Source organism: Juglans microcarpa x Juglans regia, chromosome 8S (genome assembly GCF_004785595.1).
Source record: "Juglans microcarpa x Juglans regia isolate MS1-56 chromosome 8S, Jm3101_v1.0, whole genome shotgun sequence".
NCBI lineage: Eukaryota > Viridiplantae > Streptophyta > Magnoliopsida > Fagales > Juglandaceae > Juglans > Juglans microcarpa x Juglans regia.
The window spans coordinates 3,341,029-3,361,669 of NC_054609.1; the positions used below are offsets into that span (position 1 = coordinate 3,341,029).

The 20,641-nt window shown below is 33.8% G+C and overlaps 2 protein-coding genes across 2 annotated transcripts; both read left to right on the top strand.

The window, feature by feature from the left end:
• The first annotated feature begins 8,002 nt into the window (after positions 1-8,002).
• On the top strand, positions 8,003-12,569 carry LOC121244851 (mitochondrial carrier protein CoAc1-like). The gene is made up of 7 exons (XM_041143074.1): positions 8,003-8,194; positions 8,624-8,709; positions 8,791-8,998; positions 10,109-10,241; positions 10,466-10,650; positions 11,891-12,019; positions 12,460-12,569. Exons 1-7 carry the CDS (start codon positions 8,003-8,005, stop codon positions 12,559-12,561), a joined length of 1,035 nt encoding a protein of 344 aa, XP_040999008.1. The 3' UTR covers positions 12,562-12,569.
• Positions 12,570-15,402: 2,833 nt separating this feature from the next.
• Positions 15,403-19,300, top strand: LOC121244705 (IQ domain-containing protein IQM1-like). The gene is made up of 9 exons (XM_041142882.1): positions 15,403-15,568; positions 15,954-16,484; positions 16,578-16,692; positions 16,778-16,843; positions 17,690-17,778; positions 17,877-17,964; positions 18,099-18,329; positions 18,418-18,519; positions 18,713-19,300. Exons 2-9 carry the CDS (start codon positions 16,006-16,008, stop codon positions 19,121-19,123), a joined length of 1,581 nt encoding a protein of 526 aa, XP_040998816.1. The 5' UTR covers positions 15,403-15,568; positions 15,954-16,005; the 3' UTR covers positions 19,124-19,300.
• The last annotated feature ends 1,341 nt before the right edge of the window (positions 19,301-20,641 follow it).

Here is a 20,641-nt window from a genome sequence, read left to right on the forward strand (position 1 = left end):
CAATTACTCCTGTATCGTAACGCAGCATAAATATCTACCGATTCACTTAACAAATTGGTTAATCGTTAATCATGCAATTATTTAATAATTAAGCAATAACGTAAAGTAAATAAATTGCATAACACCAAGATTGGTATTGAAGGGAAACCCTTTAAAGAATTCTTTAAAGGTAAAACCCTACGGAGCAGCCAAACCCAGAAAAGTCAATTTTATTATTTGAAAAGCAATTACAAGTAAAGTTCAATTAGAAAATCTTTGTCAATTAACACTCTTACTTGACCAAACAAATGACTCATTTGTCTTTTACCGCAATAACAACTAGAATCTCTGATGATCTTCAAATATTGACTTTTTTTCTAGAACTCTAGTGGCCGGCCGAATCACGATCACTCCATCTCAATCTTAGATCAACGATCACACTCTTTGAGAGAAACAATATGAAAATTATCTAAAAACTTTTCACACCAAAATATGCACTGGAAGTGTTCTAGAAAATATTCAAAACTGAATCTCTACCGATCATAACCAATAAGATTTTTTAAATAAACAATCTAAAAGAAGTTTTAGTTTCAGTAAAACTCTACTGACGGAGCGAATCTTTCGTGAAAAATTCTCCTGACGGAATGTTGACACCCGCGATAAATTCTCTTTACAAAAACTGAACCCAGTTCAACTTCTTTTCTGGATAAGAGCAGTTTCATTGGGACTCGATTTTCACACTTATGACTTGTCTAAATAACATCTAAGACTACCTAGATAAACTCAATATTATTATAGATAAAGTCAATATAATTTATATTCATCCAAAATACAAAATTAATGATAGGATAAATTCTATCATCTTAGTTACCTAGTTCTATCCAAACTTATCAACTTAGTCGCTTAATACTAGCTAAACTTTTGTATCTACAATCTCCCCTCTTGGCAGATCGGTGACAAACTCTTGCATCTACAATCTCCCCCTTTGGGAGATTGATGACAAAATCAACTTTGATGAATGTAATATAGACCTGGCAAAATACAACTTGCAGACCAAGAAACCTAGTAGAAATTCCAAGACAATAATCAAGAATAAAAAATATTGACATAAAATAGTAACTAAGATTAGTACTATACAAATTCACTAGATTTAAAATCTAATCCAAAATCTAAGAATGTTCTAGTCTAACATCAAAATTATGTCTAGAAAAATAAACTTAAATGGAATCAATCATAAAGTAAAAGTTTCTAAATTAATTTTTTCAAATCAGAATTTAGTTCTCCCTCTCAATATTATAGTTAGTTCTCCCCCTCAATATTAAACTATCTTAAACCAAAAAAAAAAAAAAAAAATCAACTCCCACTAAATTTCCCATAAATAAAAATTAAAAAAAAAAATCAAAGCAACTATTCTCTTCACTCCCCCTTTTTGTCACTAATCCGACAAAAATCATTATATTTTCAATGATAATATCCAACACCTGTTGTATTTCCAATAATAGCTGTCATATGTGAATCTCATATGTGAAAGGTCAGTGATTGTAGCAGTATATTTCTTCCTATTTTCTCTCTCTTTGAACCTCATCTGGATGACCACACCAACAAGGTTAGAATAAAAATAACAATGATCAGAATTAGAGCAATTCGAGGACCATGAAGTACATGACATGATGAACCACTTGAAAGTAGGAAGTGTCTCAACTCTCCACAAAAACCAACCACTCTTATGTTCTAAATGTATGACTAAGAGAACCACAAAAAATTATGAATAAATAAGTATCATGGTTTGGTTGAGATATAAACACAAATACTTGGTGGGTACCAGGTTAAAACCGAACTGAGTAATCACATACCCCACCAAAATCAAGCCTTTATACATCAATTATATAAATCCATGGGAACGTATGCATGCTCAAATCAACAAATATCCAAGTGCCATCTTCACACATCAAAAACCAAAATCCTAATCTCCATGTATATGTGCGCCGAACTCTAGAACTTGAGAAAGAGATGGACTTGAACGAAGTAATCTTACTGTGATATAGACCAATGAATCAAGATAATCAGAACTATTACTTTTACAAAAAAAATTGAAAGAGGTAAGACGGAATGGTGTTGCGGCTAGGACTCTTGAAATGTGAGTGCCGTGTGTGGGTGAGAGAGTATATCGGGAAGGGGGTCTGGGCGTGAAACCGAGTTGGACTAAATGACTTAAGTCACTTAAGTGACTAGTGCCTTGCACGGGTTACACTATAGAGTCTCACTGGGACTTAGAAACAATTACTCCCAGACTCATGCACCAGACACTAAACTACTCAAAACTGAGTAAGAAAAAGAAAACCATAAAAAGAATATAAAATATATTTTATATTTTCCCCTTTTAAAAAAAAACTATTCCCCTTTTTTTTTAAAAAAAAAATTAGGTAATGAACATACTTAAATGCATCTCAGTTCAAGCATAGTATTAGTGACACTCACACAGAAAATAAAATACACTCTCGTAACAATCATAATGATTGTTCACACTTCATAAGATCATCAATATCAAAGTTCATGTGAGTGTGTGAGTGAAAATACTTACTTCAAGAAATCATCTATATATATATATTTCATCTCTTTTTTTTTATTTCTTTCTTTCCATAGATACTCCCAAGAGATTGTCTTTCACTTTTAAAAGTCAAATTTTATACTAGGACCTAGATACTTGGAAGAGTATCTCCTCCAAACACAAGTTTGCACAACCATTTGATATGTCAATTTTTATTGCTCATATTTTTCCACAATGATTTTTTCTATGAGAACTTAAGGAACAGATCCGTGTAGGGTGTTTGTCTTTTTCCGCATTGATTAAATACTTACTTTTTATATATGGATCAACCATTTATGTTCGGTAAGGGGAGAATTCTTGCTTTTAGTAGTAGGTTCAACTAGTATTAATCAATTTAAGGCAAGAACTCCCTCTATGGTGAGCATCTCAATAATAAATATGGAACATAATTATAATAAGCATAACTATACGTTCCTCATAGTGCTTGAAAATGAACTTTGTCAAGATGACCCATAGGGTTAGTAAGCTCAAAGTTGATTGTACAAAATAAAGAGATGTATAAGTTCAAAAATTTACTATGTGAGAGCTCAAGTATTCAAACCTTGACACACTAAGTATGCACTTTCCTTAAAAAATAAACTTAAAACAAACCAGAAAAAATAATGTATTTTAAACTGAAAAACAAAAACATAAAAAAAAAAATGCATGTCCTAAACTAAAGCAATAATATAAGGTGTCTCTCACTTGATATTACACACACCAATAGTTTTCTTTTTTGACAAGGTCCACTCACTATCTTCTTTGGCCACCCATTTTGCTTTAAGTTTTGACTTATCCATATCAATTTGTACATTTTTTCCTTTGTTGAGAAGACAAAATTCTGCTAGTTCACTAAGCTTAAGGCTTATGGAGGTTATTTGATGACTCAACTCTTCAACTTTATTTTCTAAATTATTTTCCCTCATTGTAATTTTTCTTTTTCCTTCTTTTTCTTGCACTTTTATTAAATTAAAGCTGTGTGATCTTATATGACCAAGCATACCACAAAAATGACAAATAGGAGTAAACTTACTTTTGGACTTATCTTGGTTGGGCTTATTTGTCATTGATCTATCATGTGAGGCTCTTGGAAAATGAGTTTTAGACATGGCCTTCTTTGAAACTTCCTCATATTGACTTCCAATAACAAAAAAGATACATTTTGATAAAGTGGCAGCGGATGATGAGCTTTTAAGTTCCATACATGTAACCCAAACCCGTGCGATCACAACTAGATTTTTTTAAAACTCAACATCTCGTCAAGTTTCTGAATTGTATTTTTTTATTTGCATTCTTGAATCTTTTTGAACTCATTTTCAAGTACTCATCGTTGAGAATGTAACCTTGATACTTCAATTTCAGATATCTTTAATACCTCGAACAGGTTGCTCTTCTCATTTTCCATAGCTGTGAGCTTTTTATACAGCTTCTTATTTAATTTCTTCAATTTGACTACTTCTTCACATAGATCATTATAGGCTTCTTGTAAACTTAGCTCATGATCAGCCACAACTAGAGCAATCTCCGAATCACTATCATCATCATCACTTTTAAATTTGGTTAGATCAATATCAGAAAATTCACTAACAACAACAGAAAATGCTATAAATGAAGTTTCCTCCTCGGATGATGAACTAAAATTTTCAGAATCAGAATAGTCACTAAGTGTGACGTTAAGAGCTTTTCCATTGTTTCTTTTAAAGTTTGGACATTCAATATGTGACCATAACCTGAGCATTCATAGCACTTTACTTTGTCATTTTTCTCATTTTTTCTTTATTCTATTTTTTTTTTTATCAATTTTCTTTGCAGAAAATTCTTTACCTCGTTTTTGTTTTCCACTAGCTTTCTTGTTAAACAAGAATTTTCTGAATTTCCTTGCAACGAGATCTATATCCTCATTGTACAAATTTTCTTCATCAGAAAAATCATCTCGATCTTCTTTCACAGTTTTTAAAGCAATAGACTTACCTTTCCTTGTTTGAGAAAGTGATGACTTATATATTTGCAAAGAACCGACCATTTCTTCAACCTTGATAGCATCTGAATCATTGCTTTCCTCAATCGTTGTCACTTTTGGGCGAAATCTTTCAGGTAGAGATATTAGGATCTTCCTCACAATTTTTGAATTTTTCACCTTCTCGCCTAGATTGAATTTGGAATTCATAATATCGTTAAGTTTTGCATAAAAATCATTAAAGTTTTTATCTTCCAGCATTCTAATTTTCTCAAACTTTGAGGTTAGTAATTGCAATCTAGAATTTTTTACGATTTTGGTTCCCTCATGTGTGACTTCCAAGATATCCCAACCTTCTTTGGCCACCTCACACATGGAAATTCTCTTAAATTTTTCAGGAGAAACTATCATAAAGATAACATTAAGTCTCTTGCTTTTCCAATTACACTTGTTAATCTCATCTCTTGTCCATGCATCAATAACGGTATCAAGCTTAGTCCATCCTTGTTCTACTGCTTGCCAAATTCGTTCATCCAATGATTTGAGGAAAGCTCTCATATGAACTTTTTAATAAGCATAGTTTTTCCAATCAAAGTGTGGCGGGACATATAACGACGACATGATTTACAGGGAGACAAGGATCACACTCGAATGCGTGAACCACTCTCTAATGCCAATTGAAATTACCCAAGTACCCCTATATCGTAACGTAGCGAAAATATCTACCAATTCACTCATCAAATCAGTTAGTCGTTAATCGTACAATTATTTAATAATTAAGCAATAATGGAAAGTAAATAAATTGCATAACACTAAGATTGGTCTTGAAGAAAAACCCTTTAAAGAACTCTTTAAAAGTAAAACCCTAAGGGGCAACCAAATTCAGAAAAATCAATTTTATTATTTGAAAATCAATTACAAGTAAAGTTCAATTACAAAACCTTTGTCAATTGACACTCTTACTTGAGCAGACCCATTTGTTCTAGCAGCCAGAACCTCTGATGATCTTCAAACATTGGCTTTTCTCATAGAACTAGTGGCTGAATCACAATCACTCTATCTCAAACTTAGATCAATGATCACACTCTTTGAGAGAAACAATATGAGAATTTTTCAAGAAATTTTCTCACCAAAATATGCACTAGAAAGTGCTTTAGAAAATATTCATAACTGAATCTCTACCGATCCTAACCGATAGGATCATTTAAATAAACAATCTAAAAGAAGTTTTAGTTTCAATAGGAGTTTACTGATGGAGCGATTCTGTCATGAAGAATTCTCCTGACGGAATGCTGACACCCGCGACAAATTCTCTCTACAGAAACTGAACCCAGTTCAACTTCTTTTCTGGATAAGAGTTGATTCCTTGGGACTATATTTTTACATTTATGACTTATCTAAACAATCTCTAATACTACCTAGATAAACTCAATATTGTTATAGATAAAATCAATATAATTTACATTCATCCAAAATACAAAATCAATGATAGGATAAAACTTTATCATCTTAGTTACCTAGTTCTATCCAAACTTATCAACTTAGTCACCTAGTCCTAGCCAAACTCTTGCATCTACAAAAAGGATGAAGCAAATGGATCTGACGTTAGACAATATCTATTCTAACATTGAGACATGAGGCAAAGAGGACTACTCTACTTTTTCCACTACTGATATTGATTGTCACTAACCTGTTTAGAGGATAGGAGCAGGAGAAAAAAAAAATAGAGTTAGTTCTATTCGTTTGTGTATGCATCTCCTTCGGATCCTCGGTCGATTCGTCTACTCATTCAGCGAGATAGATACAACTTTGTTTTTTATTTTAGTTTCAGGAAAAAAAAAGGGTAGTATTGTTATTGCTCAGGGAAGCACGCGTATAGGCATGAGGCCTGAAAGGGAGTCCCCATTTGGGACTGTACATAGCGGATCTCTTTTAATAATATAGTTTTGTTAAACAGAAAACTCTACAAATTACACATCCATCCCGCTATGATGGAGCAATATTGCTCAACTTTTAAATTTATTTAAAAAAAGAAAAGATAATTCAAAAGTGATAAAAATATTATATTTTACATAATAGGATGAGAGTATAATTTATAACATTATTCTTTTTAAAATGTTCTATTTTTAAAAAATTATTTATTATTTGATAAACATAATTTCAAAAACTTTTAAAACTATTATAGTAGTTTTCAACAAAAACTTCGATTTAATATTAAAAGAACTAATTTTTTTATTTTTTTAACTATTTAAAACACGTTTTATAATTTTATGAAAGATATAATTTTTTAAGAAAGATTAAACGGATAAAAGTAAAAGTAATATTAGATATAGTTATATATTATGCAAGCATCGCATATTTATTTTGAAAGAATAGTGAGATTCATTATGAAAAAAATAATTTTTTTATATATGTCTCATATATATTTATTTTTTAAAGCAAGAATATGCGATATTTGTATATTTTACAACTGTAAATATTATTTTTTAAAAGTAATTTCTCAAACTCAAAATCAAATGGCACCTTAAATCCTACGTGGATGCTGACACGAACAGGGGGGTCCATTGTCCTTCGATCGCTCCTTATTTATGGGTGACTTCGTAACATTTCTTGTACTCGGTCAATTCTTCTCCGTAATAGGACACCAAAGTCGGCAAAGAGTGATGGTCCACCAAACTCGGGTGCACTAGAGTCGTATCATATCACGTTTCATATTCACAAGCGCCTTCAAATTCGAAGAAACCGAAAGCTCAACACAAAGAGACAGAGAGAGACAGAGCTCAAGGAAACCTCCTTCGGTCGGCGAAGGAGAACAGGTTCATTTTTTCTTTCCAAATTGCTATATATTATGTAAGGTATATACAGGCCTGTTCTCCTCCTACGCAAACGTTTACTGATCGCTCACGTCCTTTACCTATCCCATTCGGCGATATTGGGGATTGATCACTCGGTCTTTGATTCATTCAAGTGGGTTTCTTGAGATTGAAGGGTTATGCAGTATTTGATCAGACTCGTGGCATTTTAGATCGAAATTCGCAAATCAATCTTGTCTTTCTCAAATGATGAATTTGCTTTATGCTAACGGGACTGAAATGGGTTGCTAATATTTAGTCGAAGTTTTGTTTTTTCTTGTTGAAATTTTCGGTTTAATTGGTAAACTTTAAGTGGGCAGTGGTGTTTTTGGAGCGTTGTTACAATTAAAGGCAGGATTTTGGATATTTGATCTGCTTACGCCAGCTGCTCTGTGCAGCGTTGATGTATCTTGTTGTCATTGACGAGGAGGATCGGCTTGCGAACCTACCCACTAGGTTTCTGGGAGTTCTCAGGCCATTTTGCCTGACATTTGAACAAAAAGTCTTTTCGTTTCGTATTCCAAGAGATAGATGGGATAAGGAGTTGTTTAAGCTGCAGGGTGGCTAATTAAAAAATTCTTGAATTTAAAAGGTTGTGGTAGTGAACTTAGTTTTAAGGGATTGGAGATGGGTTCTTCAGAAGGATCTGTGTTGTCATCAAATGTTGCAAGGCTTATAGATGGTTCAGCAGCTCGCAAAGAGGTGTCATACCTTGATGCTATGCCTGTTTATGTTAAGGAGCTGATTGCTGGAGGTGCAGCTGGAGCATTCGCTAAAACTGCTGTTGCACCCCTGGAACGGATCAAAATACTCTTGCAGGTGGAGCATAAAAAAAAACCCTTTCTTATTAACTCTTTATTTTTTTTCATTATTTGTAATCTATATGGATATAATGAGTGCGAGATCCATTTCTTTACCTCAAAGATATGCTCACTTTGTGACAGCAGGCTGATATAATCTGATGGAATCAGGTTCTGTAGGACCATTGTGGAGAGATGGTGAAGAATGAAATTTTAATGGAAAGGAAAAAGATAAACTTGAGAGAACTAGAACAAATGGAAGTTATGCCATTAGTTGGGATCCCAAATGGATATATTTTTAAAATGGCTATGGAGGGGACTGAAGTATAGAGATCAATACAAATTTCTGAAGTTATTGAGATGTGGAATGATGTGTAAAAAATGAAGCATAGAGATCAATATAAAGTTCTTACTCTTTTGAATTGTGTCTGTGTATGGATTTTTACAGACAAGAACAAAAGGGTTTCATTCTCTTGGGGTGTTCCAATCTTTGAAGAAGTTACTGAAGCATGAGGGAGTCCAAGGATTCTACAAGTATGTTTACACGTTAAAATTCGAACATTTTTTATGTCTTTGCTCTACAATTTATTTTAACTTATGCTTTTTGTGATCTAGAGGAAATGGAGCTAGTGTTATTCGGATTGTTCCATATGCTGCCTTACATTTCATGGCGTATGAGCAGTATCGCTGTTTGATCTTGGACAACTATTCTGCCTTAGGATCAGGGCCCCTTATTGATCTTTTAGCTGGTGCAGCAGCTGGAGGAACAGCGGTTTTATGCACATATCCTTTAGATCTGGCTCGTACTAAACTTGCTTATCAGGTATGTATCTTGCATATATAATGAATCATTTGGTCTTTTTTGGGCAGGGAGGGGAGTTTTTATGGTGGCGGGTGACTTTGAAGTTATTGAATACTGGTACTTTTACGACTGAGGTTCGTTTGGGTAGTGAGGTGATCTCAGATATTCTGTGAATAGTAGTGAAAAAGTAATGATAGAATATTGAATAGTAGTGAAAAGTAGATAAAAAGTAATAATAAAATAATGAATAGTAGTGGAGTATTCTCACCCAATCTAGCCCTAAGGCCCCATTTGGTTGTTAAACTCATTTGAGTTCAACTCAGTTCAATATAACTTTAAGCTAAGTCTAACATTCAAACATCCAACTCGTAAATTATTAAACTCATCTCAACTCAAAACCTCTTTATACGTGGGGCCCACAACCTTTCTCAATTCAACACTTTTTTACACGTGAGACCCACAATCTTTTTCAATTTTCCATAAATACATCTAAACTCATCTTAATATGCAAACACATTTAAACTGATCTTAGGTGGATCCCACAAAACTCATTTTACCATCTCAACTCAGTACTATTCATAAAGAACTCAATTTAGCTCAACTCAACTCAACATCCAAACGCAACCTAAATCTTTCATGTTGCAGGATTTTTGTTAATTGGGAGGGAGCTACATATATGAAGCCCACCCCCCTTGGAACCTCATAATAATTTTTAGTTTTACCCTTAGTTTTGAGTGTAATTTCTAAGGAAGGATAAAGGTTCTTATTCGACACATGTTTCTCAATGCTTGAAATAAGTCGGTTCAAAGCTTTATTCATGATCCATTCACCAAATTTCCTCCCTTCTCCCTGCAAGGGAATGCTACAGTCACAAAGGGCCTTTTTTTGGAACAGGGGGTTGGGGAGGGGGGGGGGGGGGTGGGGTGGGTTAGGGACTTAAATTTCTAAGAAATTATCTTTTGTCTTCTAGTTATTCAGTACTTAGCAATGATTATTTAATTGTGTTAAGCTATCAATAACTTCATGGGGTGTTTACTGCTCCTTTTTCCCCTTTTGGCTGATTGTTCCCTATTTAACATTTTCATTAAATGGTACCTATTTACTTCTCTGTTGATGTTCAATGGTCTGTAGGTTGTTGAGTCTGGAGGAAGTATCAATTATTGTATGAAGAATAATCATGCTCAACCTGCATATAACGGCATAAGAGATGTACTTAGAAGTGTGTACAAGCAAGGAGGAATGCGTTCGCTTTATCGAGGTGTAGGTATGTTTGTTGTCATTGTTATGTTATTTACCTTGGTGTGTATAAATGGTTTCATGAGTATCAAAAGGATCTTATAATGAAGACTCATCTCTTTATTTTGTGGGTGGGGGGGCGGGGGGTGAGCAATTGTCCTGTCAAACTTGTTTCTCATTCTAAGTTTATTTTTTCTTATATGAAACCATATGGTGGGTGCATTTCATGACAAACTTTCTTTGTTTGAGCAGGGCCAACACTCATTGGTATCCTTCCTTATGCTGGGCTAAAGTTCTACATATATGAGGAACTCAAGAGGCATGTTCCTGAAGAGCATCAAAAGTCCATTGTGATGCGTCTTTCCTGTGGAGCTCTAGCTGGTTTATTTGGGCAGACCTTCACATACCCACTAGATGTTGTTAGGAGACAGATGCAGGTATGTGCCCCATTACACTCATTATACAACACACTTAGCAAAATGGAGCTATTTTTTTTTACAGTACATATACCAAGTATATTTTCTGGGGCAATCAAAAGTTGACACTGGAGGAATCAATAAGGATCATATGACTCTTTATGTCGCTATGAGTCCATGTGCATGGTAGCCTTAGGCCAGTGGGAAAGTTTAGGTTATCTGTCAGAGGGCTCAACTTTTTTTCAGCAAGCTAGACAGTGAAATCACCAAGGGTGCTGGTCTGGATTTGTATGATGGGATTGGCCACATTTAGGCCCTGTTTGGATACAAGAAGTGTTTCATCTCATCTCATCTTATCTCATCATTACAACTTTTCCAAATTCCCATACAAAATATAATAAACAACTATATTAAAAAATAATATTCTATCAATATTTTATTTAACTTTCATCTCAACTTATTATCTAAACGGCACCTTAGATAGATTGGGAGCAACTTATCAAAGCTGGGGTAAAACTTGGGATTGACCTGTTAAATTGACTGCTCTGAGTCATATTATGCAGCATACAGATTGTTTTTGTTGTGATTGACTACAGAGGATGATGTGCCAGATCTCTTAAAAGTTCACTGACGGAGAAGTAGTAAACCAATTAGTTTTCCAAATCATGTTATTGGTAGTGAACGTTGATATGAGGATTGAGAATTAAAGAGGTTAACTTCATGCCTCAAATATCAGAATTTTGAATTTTTTGTTATCAGTAGGTTTTGAAATTCTTTTTGGTAGATGAAGAAACTGAAATGCCGGACTAGGACTTTGTCACTTATATTAATTTAAGCCATAAGGTTGAGTGATGGTGAGATGAGCCCAAGCTTGTTTCAGCTTAAAAGAATGACATTAGTAAAAGAGTTTAGCATCATTTGCTTTAGAAGATACAATGCATGGGTAAATTGACCTGTAGTTGATCATCATTTGCTTAAAAGAGTTTCATCATTTGCTTTACATTTGTCAGTAAATTGATCTATCAGGATGTAGGATATATTGGATTAATAGTCATGCAGCTTAAGATTACTTACCATGCATGGGTAGGCTTGAACTCAAGAGAAGCAAGCAAAGAAGTAACTTGCATTAAAGCTGTTGTTGCCCATGGACTCGGAATTCACACAAACAACATTGATGTAGTTGTATTGCTAGATAAAGTTGAGACTCTTATACAAATTACTTGAATTGGCGTTTTACAATACCTGTGGGATGCTGTTGCAGGTCGAAAGCTTGCAACCTTCGGTACAAGGAAATGCCAGATACAGAAACACATTGGAAGGTCTCACTGTTATTGTTCGGAATCAAGGATGGAGACAGTTGTTTGCTGGTCTAAGCATTAACTATATGAAGGTAATTGTTCATAATTATTGAATCGGTTTACACTTGATGGGGCTGGTGCTTCTCAAGACATTTATGACTGAAGCATTTTCATATTTTCATTAATCCCCTAGAAGCAGTACAACACTGAGACCTTGGACACTTTAGTAAATACCAAAGCAGCACACGCACGCATGCAGACACATGTAGCTGTTTTCTTAAAGATCAATTTAACTAGTTTTCTTTGTCCTATCAATGATGACTATCCATCATCTTGAATGCTTCAAAGAAGCAGTTTAGACTTCGTTTGCTTATACTTTTTCTGGTGCAGGTTACTTGCACTAAAATACCACTTAGGCTGTTCTAAAAAGGATTTGAAGTTTATTTGGAGTTTAGGGTCACCTTTGTCTGTGTAATTAATCTCTTACATGAATCATAAGGTCTTGCTAACACAGATTATACGATGTTCCTAGATTGTTCCTTCCGTTGCGATTGGTTTCACTGCATACGACATGATGAAGTTTTGGCTCCAAATTCCACCTCGACAGAAGACTCGATCAATATCTGCTGCCTAAAAAATGGATCAGTCCCATGGCTACTTGTGGGTCAAATCTCAAGCAACTAAAGTGGGTGAGGGTCCAGATTAATAGCTTGGAGTCCAAGTCTGTTGAGATTCTAGTACTTTGCACTTACTTTCATCAAAGCTGTTTGCTTGATATATTGGATAAATGCAATTTGTGATTTGGATACCTTCAGTGTTTTCATATATTCTGTCTTGATTTTCATTCTTGAATCTTGAGACTTATTCTTACTCAAAATCTATACTGTTTTCGAGTAAAGTTAGGCATAATATATAATATTTGAACCTAGTCAATTTTGAGATGTACAATGCTACTGTTTATCCTAAATCTTATAATTCTCAATCACACTTATCCATGTGGCACATTTTAAATGGTTTGTCAACTATTTAAATGAAAACGGAAAACCATTTAAAATATGCCATATAACAAATGTGATCGATAATGACAAAATTTAAGATAAAGAATCGCATTTATTTATTTATTTAATTCAATGATCTTTTCTTGAAGATTACTATAGCAAAAAAGAGAAGAAACCAATCACCAAAGTTTAAGTGGGGTTGGTTCAAGCCAATGCATTTAATATTAATTTAAGAAAAGTAATATTTGCAGATGTGCATGTACCACGTAATTATTTTGAAAAAGTAAATAAATATCTGATTTGTATAATAAAAGATTAATATTTTGATAGTAAGATTAAGGTTGCGTTTGAATGTTGAGTTCAGTTCAGTTCTTTATGAATAGTTATGAGTTAAATACTGGAGAGAGTTATATGGAACCATCTAAATTGAATTTAAAATGTGTTTAAATGTTAAGATGAGTTTAATAATTTTTATTATAAATTGAAAAAAGTTATAGATTTCACCTAAAAAGATGTGTTAAGTTAAAAACAGTTGTGAGTCTCACGTATAAGAAGATTTTGAGTTAAGATGAATTTAATAATTTAAAAATTAAATATTTAAATATTAAATTCAATTTAAAATTAGACTAAACTTAACTTAATTTTATAACTAAACGTAATCTTACTTTTTTAAAACAAATTATATGACGATTATATATTTCAGTATTATATATAATATTGCCCTTAATTATCCTTAATTTGAGGATTTAGCACTCATTTCAGGACCACCACCATTCATAAATGCCGTGGAATCGTACAATTATTGACAAGACATGTATCCACAAAGTTAATAGCTTCAACTGCCGCTGTCCATTGCAATTGGGCTAAAATTAATGGTGGCCCATGTTTTTAGTTGTATGTCCTGGATTTGTGGTTCGGTCACCCGTCACGACTCGATAAAATGAGTCCTCTCATTGGTTTTATTTTAGTGGTTAATTTTAAGGCCTTAGAAATTGATAGAGTTTTTATTTTTGTTTATTTTTTACAATTATATCTTAAAATATAAATATTTTTAAAATGATAATGCTTTTATAAATCTTCATATATTTAAATTGTGGTTATAAAAATAATTTTTTTTATAATTTTTCTAAATTTAATGATTTCTTAATTTTGCTGCAAAGTCTTCTAATTTGACCTTTTTTTTTTCAAATTAAATCTATTGTACAATATTTTACATTCAAATAATTGAAATCAAACACAAGATATCATGTGACAACTTGTTTGCTAGTAAATTCAATGGTTTGGTTTTTCAAGTTTGTTTATACTTTGTATCTCCTTTTAATATCTAAGGGCCACACTCATTATTTTTAATCTCGTACAGTACCGGCCACTAGGTCGGTACATGTATTATATATATTTCGTATCGGCTCAAATACCAGTCGTACCAGCCTATATTTCGATATGTACTACTTGTATTTCAGCTTGTACCGATCGATATTACGACCTTTAATATTTTTTTTTCAAACTACAAGTTTATTTTTTAACTCTCAATTCAGACTAGGCTATTTATAATTTATATTTATATATATATATTTATATATAATTTATTCATATATAGACTATTATTTTAGAATCTAATTTATATATATAATTTATTTATATATCGACTATCCCGAAACGGTACCGGTATCGAAATATTTCGTTCTAGTGCCTTGACATGTACGACATACGGTACGGTATTCAAAACATTAGTCACACTTTCTCTATGTGGATAAGTGGGTCCCACTCTAATTTAAATTCTATTTTCATATCTCCAATATAATTCTCATTGATTCCTTATAAATCCCCTAATCATGTAAGATATCAATGAATTAAATTTTCTATGAAAATAAATTAATGAATAAATAATTGGGTATTCAAATGAAATAAATCCCATCCATTTTTTAAAACATTTACAGTCAAAGAGCTAACTCTTGAAAATATTTACTCTTATATTATTTGAATAAACAATAAATTATGTTTGATTCACTAAATTACATATATTCTTGGAAAGAAAATAATTTGTAAAAGATTGGTAAAATCCCGTATAAAAACTTTAAGAAAAAATGGCATCTACCAAAAAAAAAAAAGTTTTTGAAAATTTGTTGTATAGAACTTTCAAATTTATATTTAAAATTATTATTTTCTGTGGAAATAATATGAAAAGTGATATATATATATATAACTATTTTTACAATCTTTTAAATAAAATTAGTTTTAATAAAAAAATATTTTATAAAATATTTTATAAAAATAACGATATTTTATAAAAATATCTTTGATTATTTAAAACACAATTGTATAAAAAATCATAAAAAAAAAATGGTAAATGCATTTTTACACAAATAATATTTACTCTGTTCAAAACATTCGGCATCACGGATTCACGAGTCTTTCCCGTCAACTTCCTTGAACGTCCAATGAAACCCGCCTTTTTCTGTTGGTGACTTGACTACTGCTTAGTTTCGGACACGCCAACTTTGAATTTTCAAACTGCTACTTGTATAAATAAGTAAGGAGCTAGTCCGGGTGGGTAGGTGTGTTTAGTGGTTTCGGACTTCTAACATTTAGTTTTGAGAGAGACGGGGAAGGAAAGCTGCCGAACGCCTGATTTTGGATTTGCAGGTAATTAGCATTTCATTTAGCTAATTTCACTCTCTAATCAATTTGTGCTGCTTATTGATCCATTATCTTTCTTGGGCTCCATTTTTCTGGGTGTCTTGTTGATATGTTCTGTCTCAGTCTCGAGTCTTGTATGAAATGAACTGAGAGTTTGCTATGCCCTAATGCATTTTTTTCCCCTTTCCGGGTCTCATTTTGTGCTTGCCTGATTTCCGAAGTAAAAGTGTTGTTTTTTTTTTTTGTCTAATTATCTTGAATTTATTCAAAAAGTTAACTTTTGGGTTTTGGGTTTTGAGTTCTGAATTTGATAGAGAGAGAGACAGAGAGAAGGGTTACAAAGTTGAAGGCTCAATAAATAATAACATTGGTGCTTTACTTTGATGAGCAGGTTTGGTCATTGTTTAACTCACAATTTGAAATTTGCTACGGTTTGTTGGGCAATGGGTCTCTCTCTTTCTCTACTCTTATCTGCGTGGAATGAAATCCTGAGGCACAAGTTTTTTGGTTTAAACAAACAAACGGACGCAATTCAGACAGTCATTGTGAGGGCCCCAAGCTTTGATGGATATGACAGAGATAAGGCGTTGAGAACAAGTTCCTTCCATAAAGAAGATTCAGAAATCCTTAACAACTCTAATGAGTCTGATAAAATAGTTGTAGAAAGGTCAATGAGCTTTAGAAATGAGGAGTCCCAGGGGGCAGACCTTAACAACAACAGTTCTCATTCAATCTCTTCAATGGGTAAAAAACCGCACATACAGAAGCCAACGCTTTTGCTCCCAGAACCAGCTATGATATTTTTCTCTCCAAAGCCGACTAGCGAGCTTGATGCTGCTGCAACTACGCTTCAGAAAGTCTACAAGAGTTATCGGATCAGACGTAACCTTGCAGATTGTGCAGTTGTAGTTGAGGAACTCTGGTATGTTTCTCTTTTTATCTCAATTTCTTGTTGCAATTTTCTCTTCAGGTGTTCTAAACCTTTGCGTTTCTGACATGAACTCAATTTTTGTAGGTGGAAGGCCTTAGACTCTGCGGCTCTTAAGCGGAGCTCTGTATCTTTCTTCAACACTGAGAAACCAGAAACTGCTTCATCACGATGGGCACGGGCTAGGACAAGGGCTGCCAAGGTACGAGGTTACAAATATAGTGGGAAAGTAGTTTTGTTATTGGAGAACCATTACACTAACAGCATTTAACTCTATGTATTTGTAGGTTGGGAAGGGGTTATCAAAGGATGAGAAGGCTCAAAAATTGGCCCTACAACACTGGCTTGAAGCTGTAAGTCCACATGCTTCTGCTAGACATTCTTCTTACTTGATCTGTTAATTTCACCCACCCAATAATGTTCAAACCAAAAGTCCTAATACAGTTTTGTTTGGTTTGTTCGTTGAGCTTTTTCTGTATTTCCATCCAGCAGTGGATAACATTGCTGGATGGAAAAAGTTCAATTTGCACTCTCAAAGGAAGTCTTGTACTTTGTATCCCAAGCTACTAGAATTGACATATTACACTCTCCAACTACTGAAAATTAGCAGTGAGGAGCACCCTCTATTAAGATCTAACTGTCAAGATTATGTCACGTCACGTTTTTTTCATCTACCTTGATGGCTAGAATTGAACAAGGGTGCAAAGTGGAGTGCAAATCTCAAAACCTCTGGTAGGTTGAGGGTGCAAAGTATATTTATCCCCAATTTTATTTTGAGATAAACACTTTGGGAGTATTGGTTGTTTTGCATAAATTTCAAAGATATGCTCGTATATCCTCTTAATTCCTTTTTATGGTTGGATCGACTTTTCTTTGATATTTGTTTTTTCTGTTGAATGATCAAGAGACGTTTTCAAAGATGACCACTGTACTAGATATTAGGGAACATATTTTCCAAGTCATTTTTCTCAGAAGACTAAAAAGAGGGTCAAGCTTGTTTGTGACGTTTTTTGTTTTTAAAGAAAGTTCAAATCGAGCTCTAGTTTGTCTTTTCAATAACAGTCCCGCTAAACGCGTGGTCTCTTTGCACTAATATTGTTGGATAGTAATAATAGAGTTTATTATTAGTTTTAGTATAATTGGAAAGGAAGTAAAATCACTGAACTTACTGTGCTGTGTTGACCTTTGTTATTTTGCAGATTGACCCACGCCATCGTTATGGACACAATTTACACTTCTACTATGATGTCTGGTCTGATAGCAAGAGTACCCAACCTTTCTTCTACTGGTAAAATTACCTTCCTAACAGGATACAATTGTATAAGTTCTTCTTATCCTTCATTACCACTCATTCCTAACTTCCTCTCTCTCCTCCTATAACTGAAGGTTGGATGTTGGGGATGGTAAAGATTTAACTCTTGAAAGGTGCCTAAGGACTGATCTACAACGCCAATGCATTAAATATCTTGGACCAGTAAGTATTACTTCCCTTACCATATGTAACCTCTGCCCAAATTCCTCACGTTAAATGTAATTCACATTTTCCCATAACCACATGCATTTATTTATGGGTTAAGATTGCTCATTCTCTGTTGTTTGCTATTGCAGAAAGAGCGAGAAGCATATGAAGTGATTGTAGAGGGAGGGAAGCTGGTATACAGGCTAACTGGGATGCTTGTTAACACAGATGAGGTTTCCAAGTGGATTTTTGTGCTCAGCACATGGAGGTCATTGTATGTGGGGCAGAAGAAGAAAGGTGTTTTTCAGCACTCAAGTTTTCTATCTGGAGGTGCTACAACAGCAGCGGGGAGATTAGTTGCCCACGATGGAGTTCTTGAGGTATATATAAAACATGGCACAGCACACAAATAAGGGTTATTCATTATGTTTCAGTTCAATTTTTAATCCGTGTCCCTATCTTCCTCAGGCTATATGGCCATACAGTGGTCACTATCTCCCAACCGAAGACAACTTCAAAGAATTCATTAGTTTCCTTGAGGAGCACCAAGTAGATCTCACTAATGTTAAGGTAATTACCCGAAGACGTTTGTATATGTGGTGTATGTATATATATTGTATTCATGGTACACGTACCCACTTGCATGCAAGATAAACGACACACAGGCAGTTTCAATCAATGCTAGTTAAAAGTAAAACCCACCATGACTATTTTAATTGATCACTTTGGTAGAAATAGCTAATGTATACCATTTCTTCTGCAGAGGTGCGCAATAGATGATGATAGCACCTCCTTCAAACATGTCGCTGAGGAGTCCAAACCAGAAGTGGTCGATGTTGTCTCAACAACTACAATGTCAACTGATATGAAGGCTGATCAAGATAAGAGCTTCAATGTAGCCAATGCAGAAGAACTATTCAACCCGGCTAAGCGAATGTCTTGCAAGTGGACTAGCCCTGTTGGTCCTCGTATTGGATGTGTGAGGGACTACCCGATTGAGCTTCAGTCCCAAGCACTTGAACAAGTCAAACTATCACCCAAGGTATCACCCGGCCGCTCGGGGAGCTGCGTCCCAATCCCTTCACCAAGGCCTAGCCCAAAGATCCGGGTCTCACCTAGGCTCGCATATATGGGTTTCCCCAGTCCAAGGGTACCTGTTAATGCTACAAAGTAAAACTCAGACAAGATTTTTTTTTTGTTTTTTAGTTTCTGTCACTTGAGCCTGAAAAGGATTGAAATTTCAAGATCTTAAGCAGGTTGTAAAGCACTTCTTGTGCTTTCACTATTCTTTCATTTGTTTTGCACCTCATTTTGTTCCTTGATATAAGAGAAGTAACTCCTCATGGTTCATTAATTTTCTCCTAATGGGAAATCATTGATCAGTTTTCTTCTGCAACTTTTAGATATGCTGTCTCCGATTAGTGCAAAGACTTTTCTTTCTTCTCCTTTTTGTGGATACTTTGCTTCTTTATTTTCTTTTCTCACTGGCAAATAGAGTAATAGACTAATGCAAGTTCAGATGCTCCCTCCATCTTTTTTTCCACCTTTTGTTTTGTTTGTTTTCCTTTCGGTCTTTTAAATACTGCTTCATTCAACTCATGGATCTGATCAAGTCAAGCTAATAAAAAAGGAGTGCATGAAGTCGTGTGAGTGGGTTTGGAAACGTGCACTTTCCACTCACATAGGCAAGTTGACGATGACTAATGACTCGTGGAAGTTGACCAGTGATGTTATCTATTTTTAATTTTTCACTTTTTTAAAATAATAAAGAAAATATAAGTAAATAAATAAATATATTTTCACATTAAAGTTTAAAAATATATATTCATTTTCAATTACTCCTGTAAATATATATATATATAGAAATGATAGTTGTAGTCATAAGTACACATACGCGATGCAATTATTTTGAAAAAAACAAATAAATACGGGATTTACGTAAAAAAATAATTTTTTAATTGTGAATTTTACTATTTTTTAAAGCGATTGCATGATTTTTATTCACTTCACGATTATATGTAGTCTTACTCACACGTGTGTGTATATATATATATATATAATATTACTCCTATTGTATAAAGATATCAGACAGATAAAACGCCAAAAACCAAAAGAAAAATAAATGGGCTGGCACTCTGGAATTTTGGGTACTAAAGCCGAAGCTAATTAATTAGTTAAGCTTGGGTTATATTCTTACCTAAGCTTGAGTTTCGAGGAGCCTTTTGAGGTAAAATGGAGTTCTCCAGACAAGAGTGTCTCCGATGTCTCAAGTCTCAAAGTCTCATTCTTGGTGTCTACGCCTATTAACAGAATGAAAATGTTAAATTACAGAAGCACTCCAGGATTTAAATATTTTGAGTACAGATCGTTTGATCGTTGAGATAAGTTGAGATGAATTTAGATTTTTATGAATAGTAATGAGTTGAGATGATGTAGTAAATTTTACCCACCTAAGATGAGTTTAAATATTAAAATAAGTTTAGATATATTTATAAAAAGTTGAAAAATATTGTGAATCTAATGTATAAAGAGGTGTTTAGTTAAAAAAAATTGTAAACTCCAAGTGTAAAGAAATTTTGAGTTGAGTAATGTTTGGTGATTTAGGAGTTATATGTGTGAATGTTAGAATAAGTCTAAAACAGAATCTAATTGAGATGTATTGAGCTCATAAGGTTGCGTTTGGATGTTGAAC

Bases quoted from the DNA above. Each gene is read 5' to 3' on its own strand.
- LOC121244705 (XM_041142882.1), top strand. From the start codon at position 16,006: ATGGGTCTCTCTCTTTCTCTACTCTTATCTGCGTGGAATGAAATCCTG. The intron at 17,779-17,876 runs GTAAAATTACCT...CTATAACTGAAG, and splicing joins ACCCAACCTTTCTTCTACTG to GTTGGATGTTGGGGATGGTA. The intron at 18,520-18,712 runs GTAATTACCCGA...TTTCTTCTGCAG, and splicing joins TAGATCTCACTAATGTTAAG to AGGTGCGCAATAGATGATGA.
- LOC121244851 (XM_041143074.1), top strand. From the start codon at position 8,003: ATGGGTTCTTCAGAAGGATCTGTGTTGTCATCAAATGTTGCAAGGCTT. The intron at 8,195-8,623 runs GTGGAGCATAAA...GGATTTTTACAG, and splicing joins GGATCAAAATACTCTTGCAG to ACAAGAACAAAAGGGTTTCA. The intron at 8,710-8,790 runs GTATGTTTACAC...TTTGTGATCTAG, and splicing joins GGAGTCCAAGGATTCTACAA to AGGAAATGGAGCTAGTGTTA.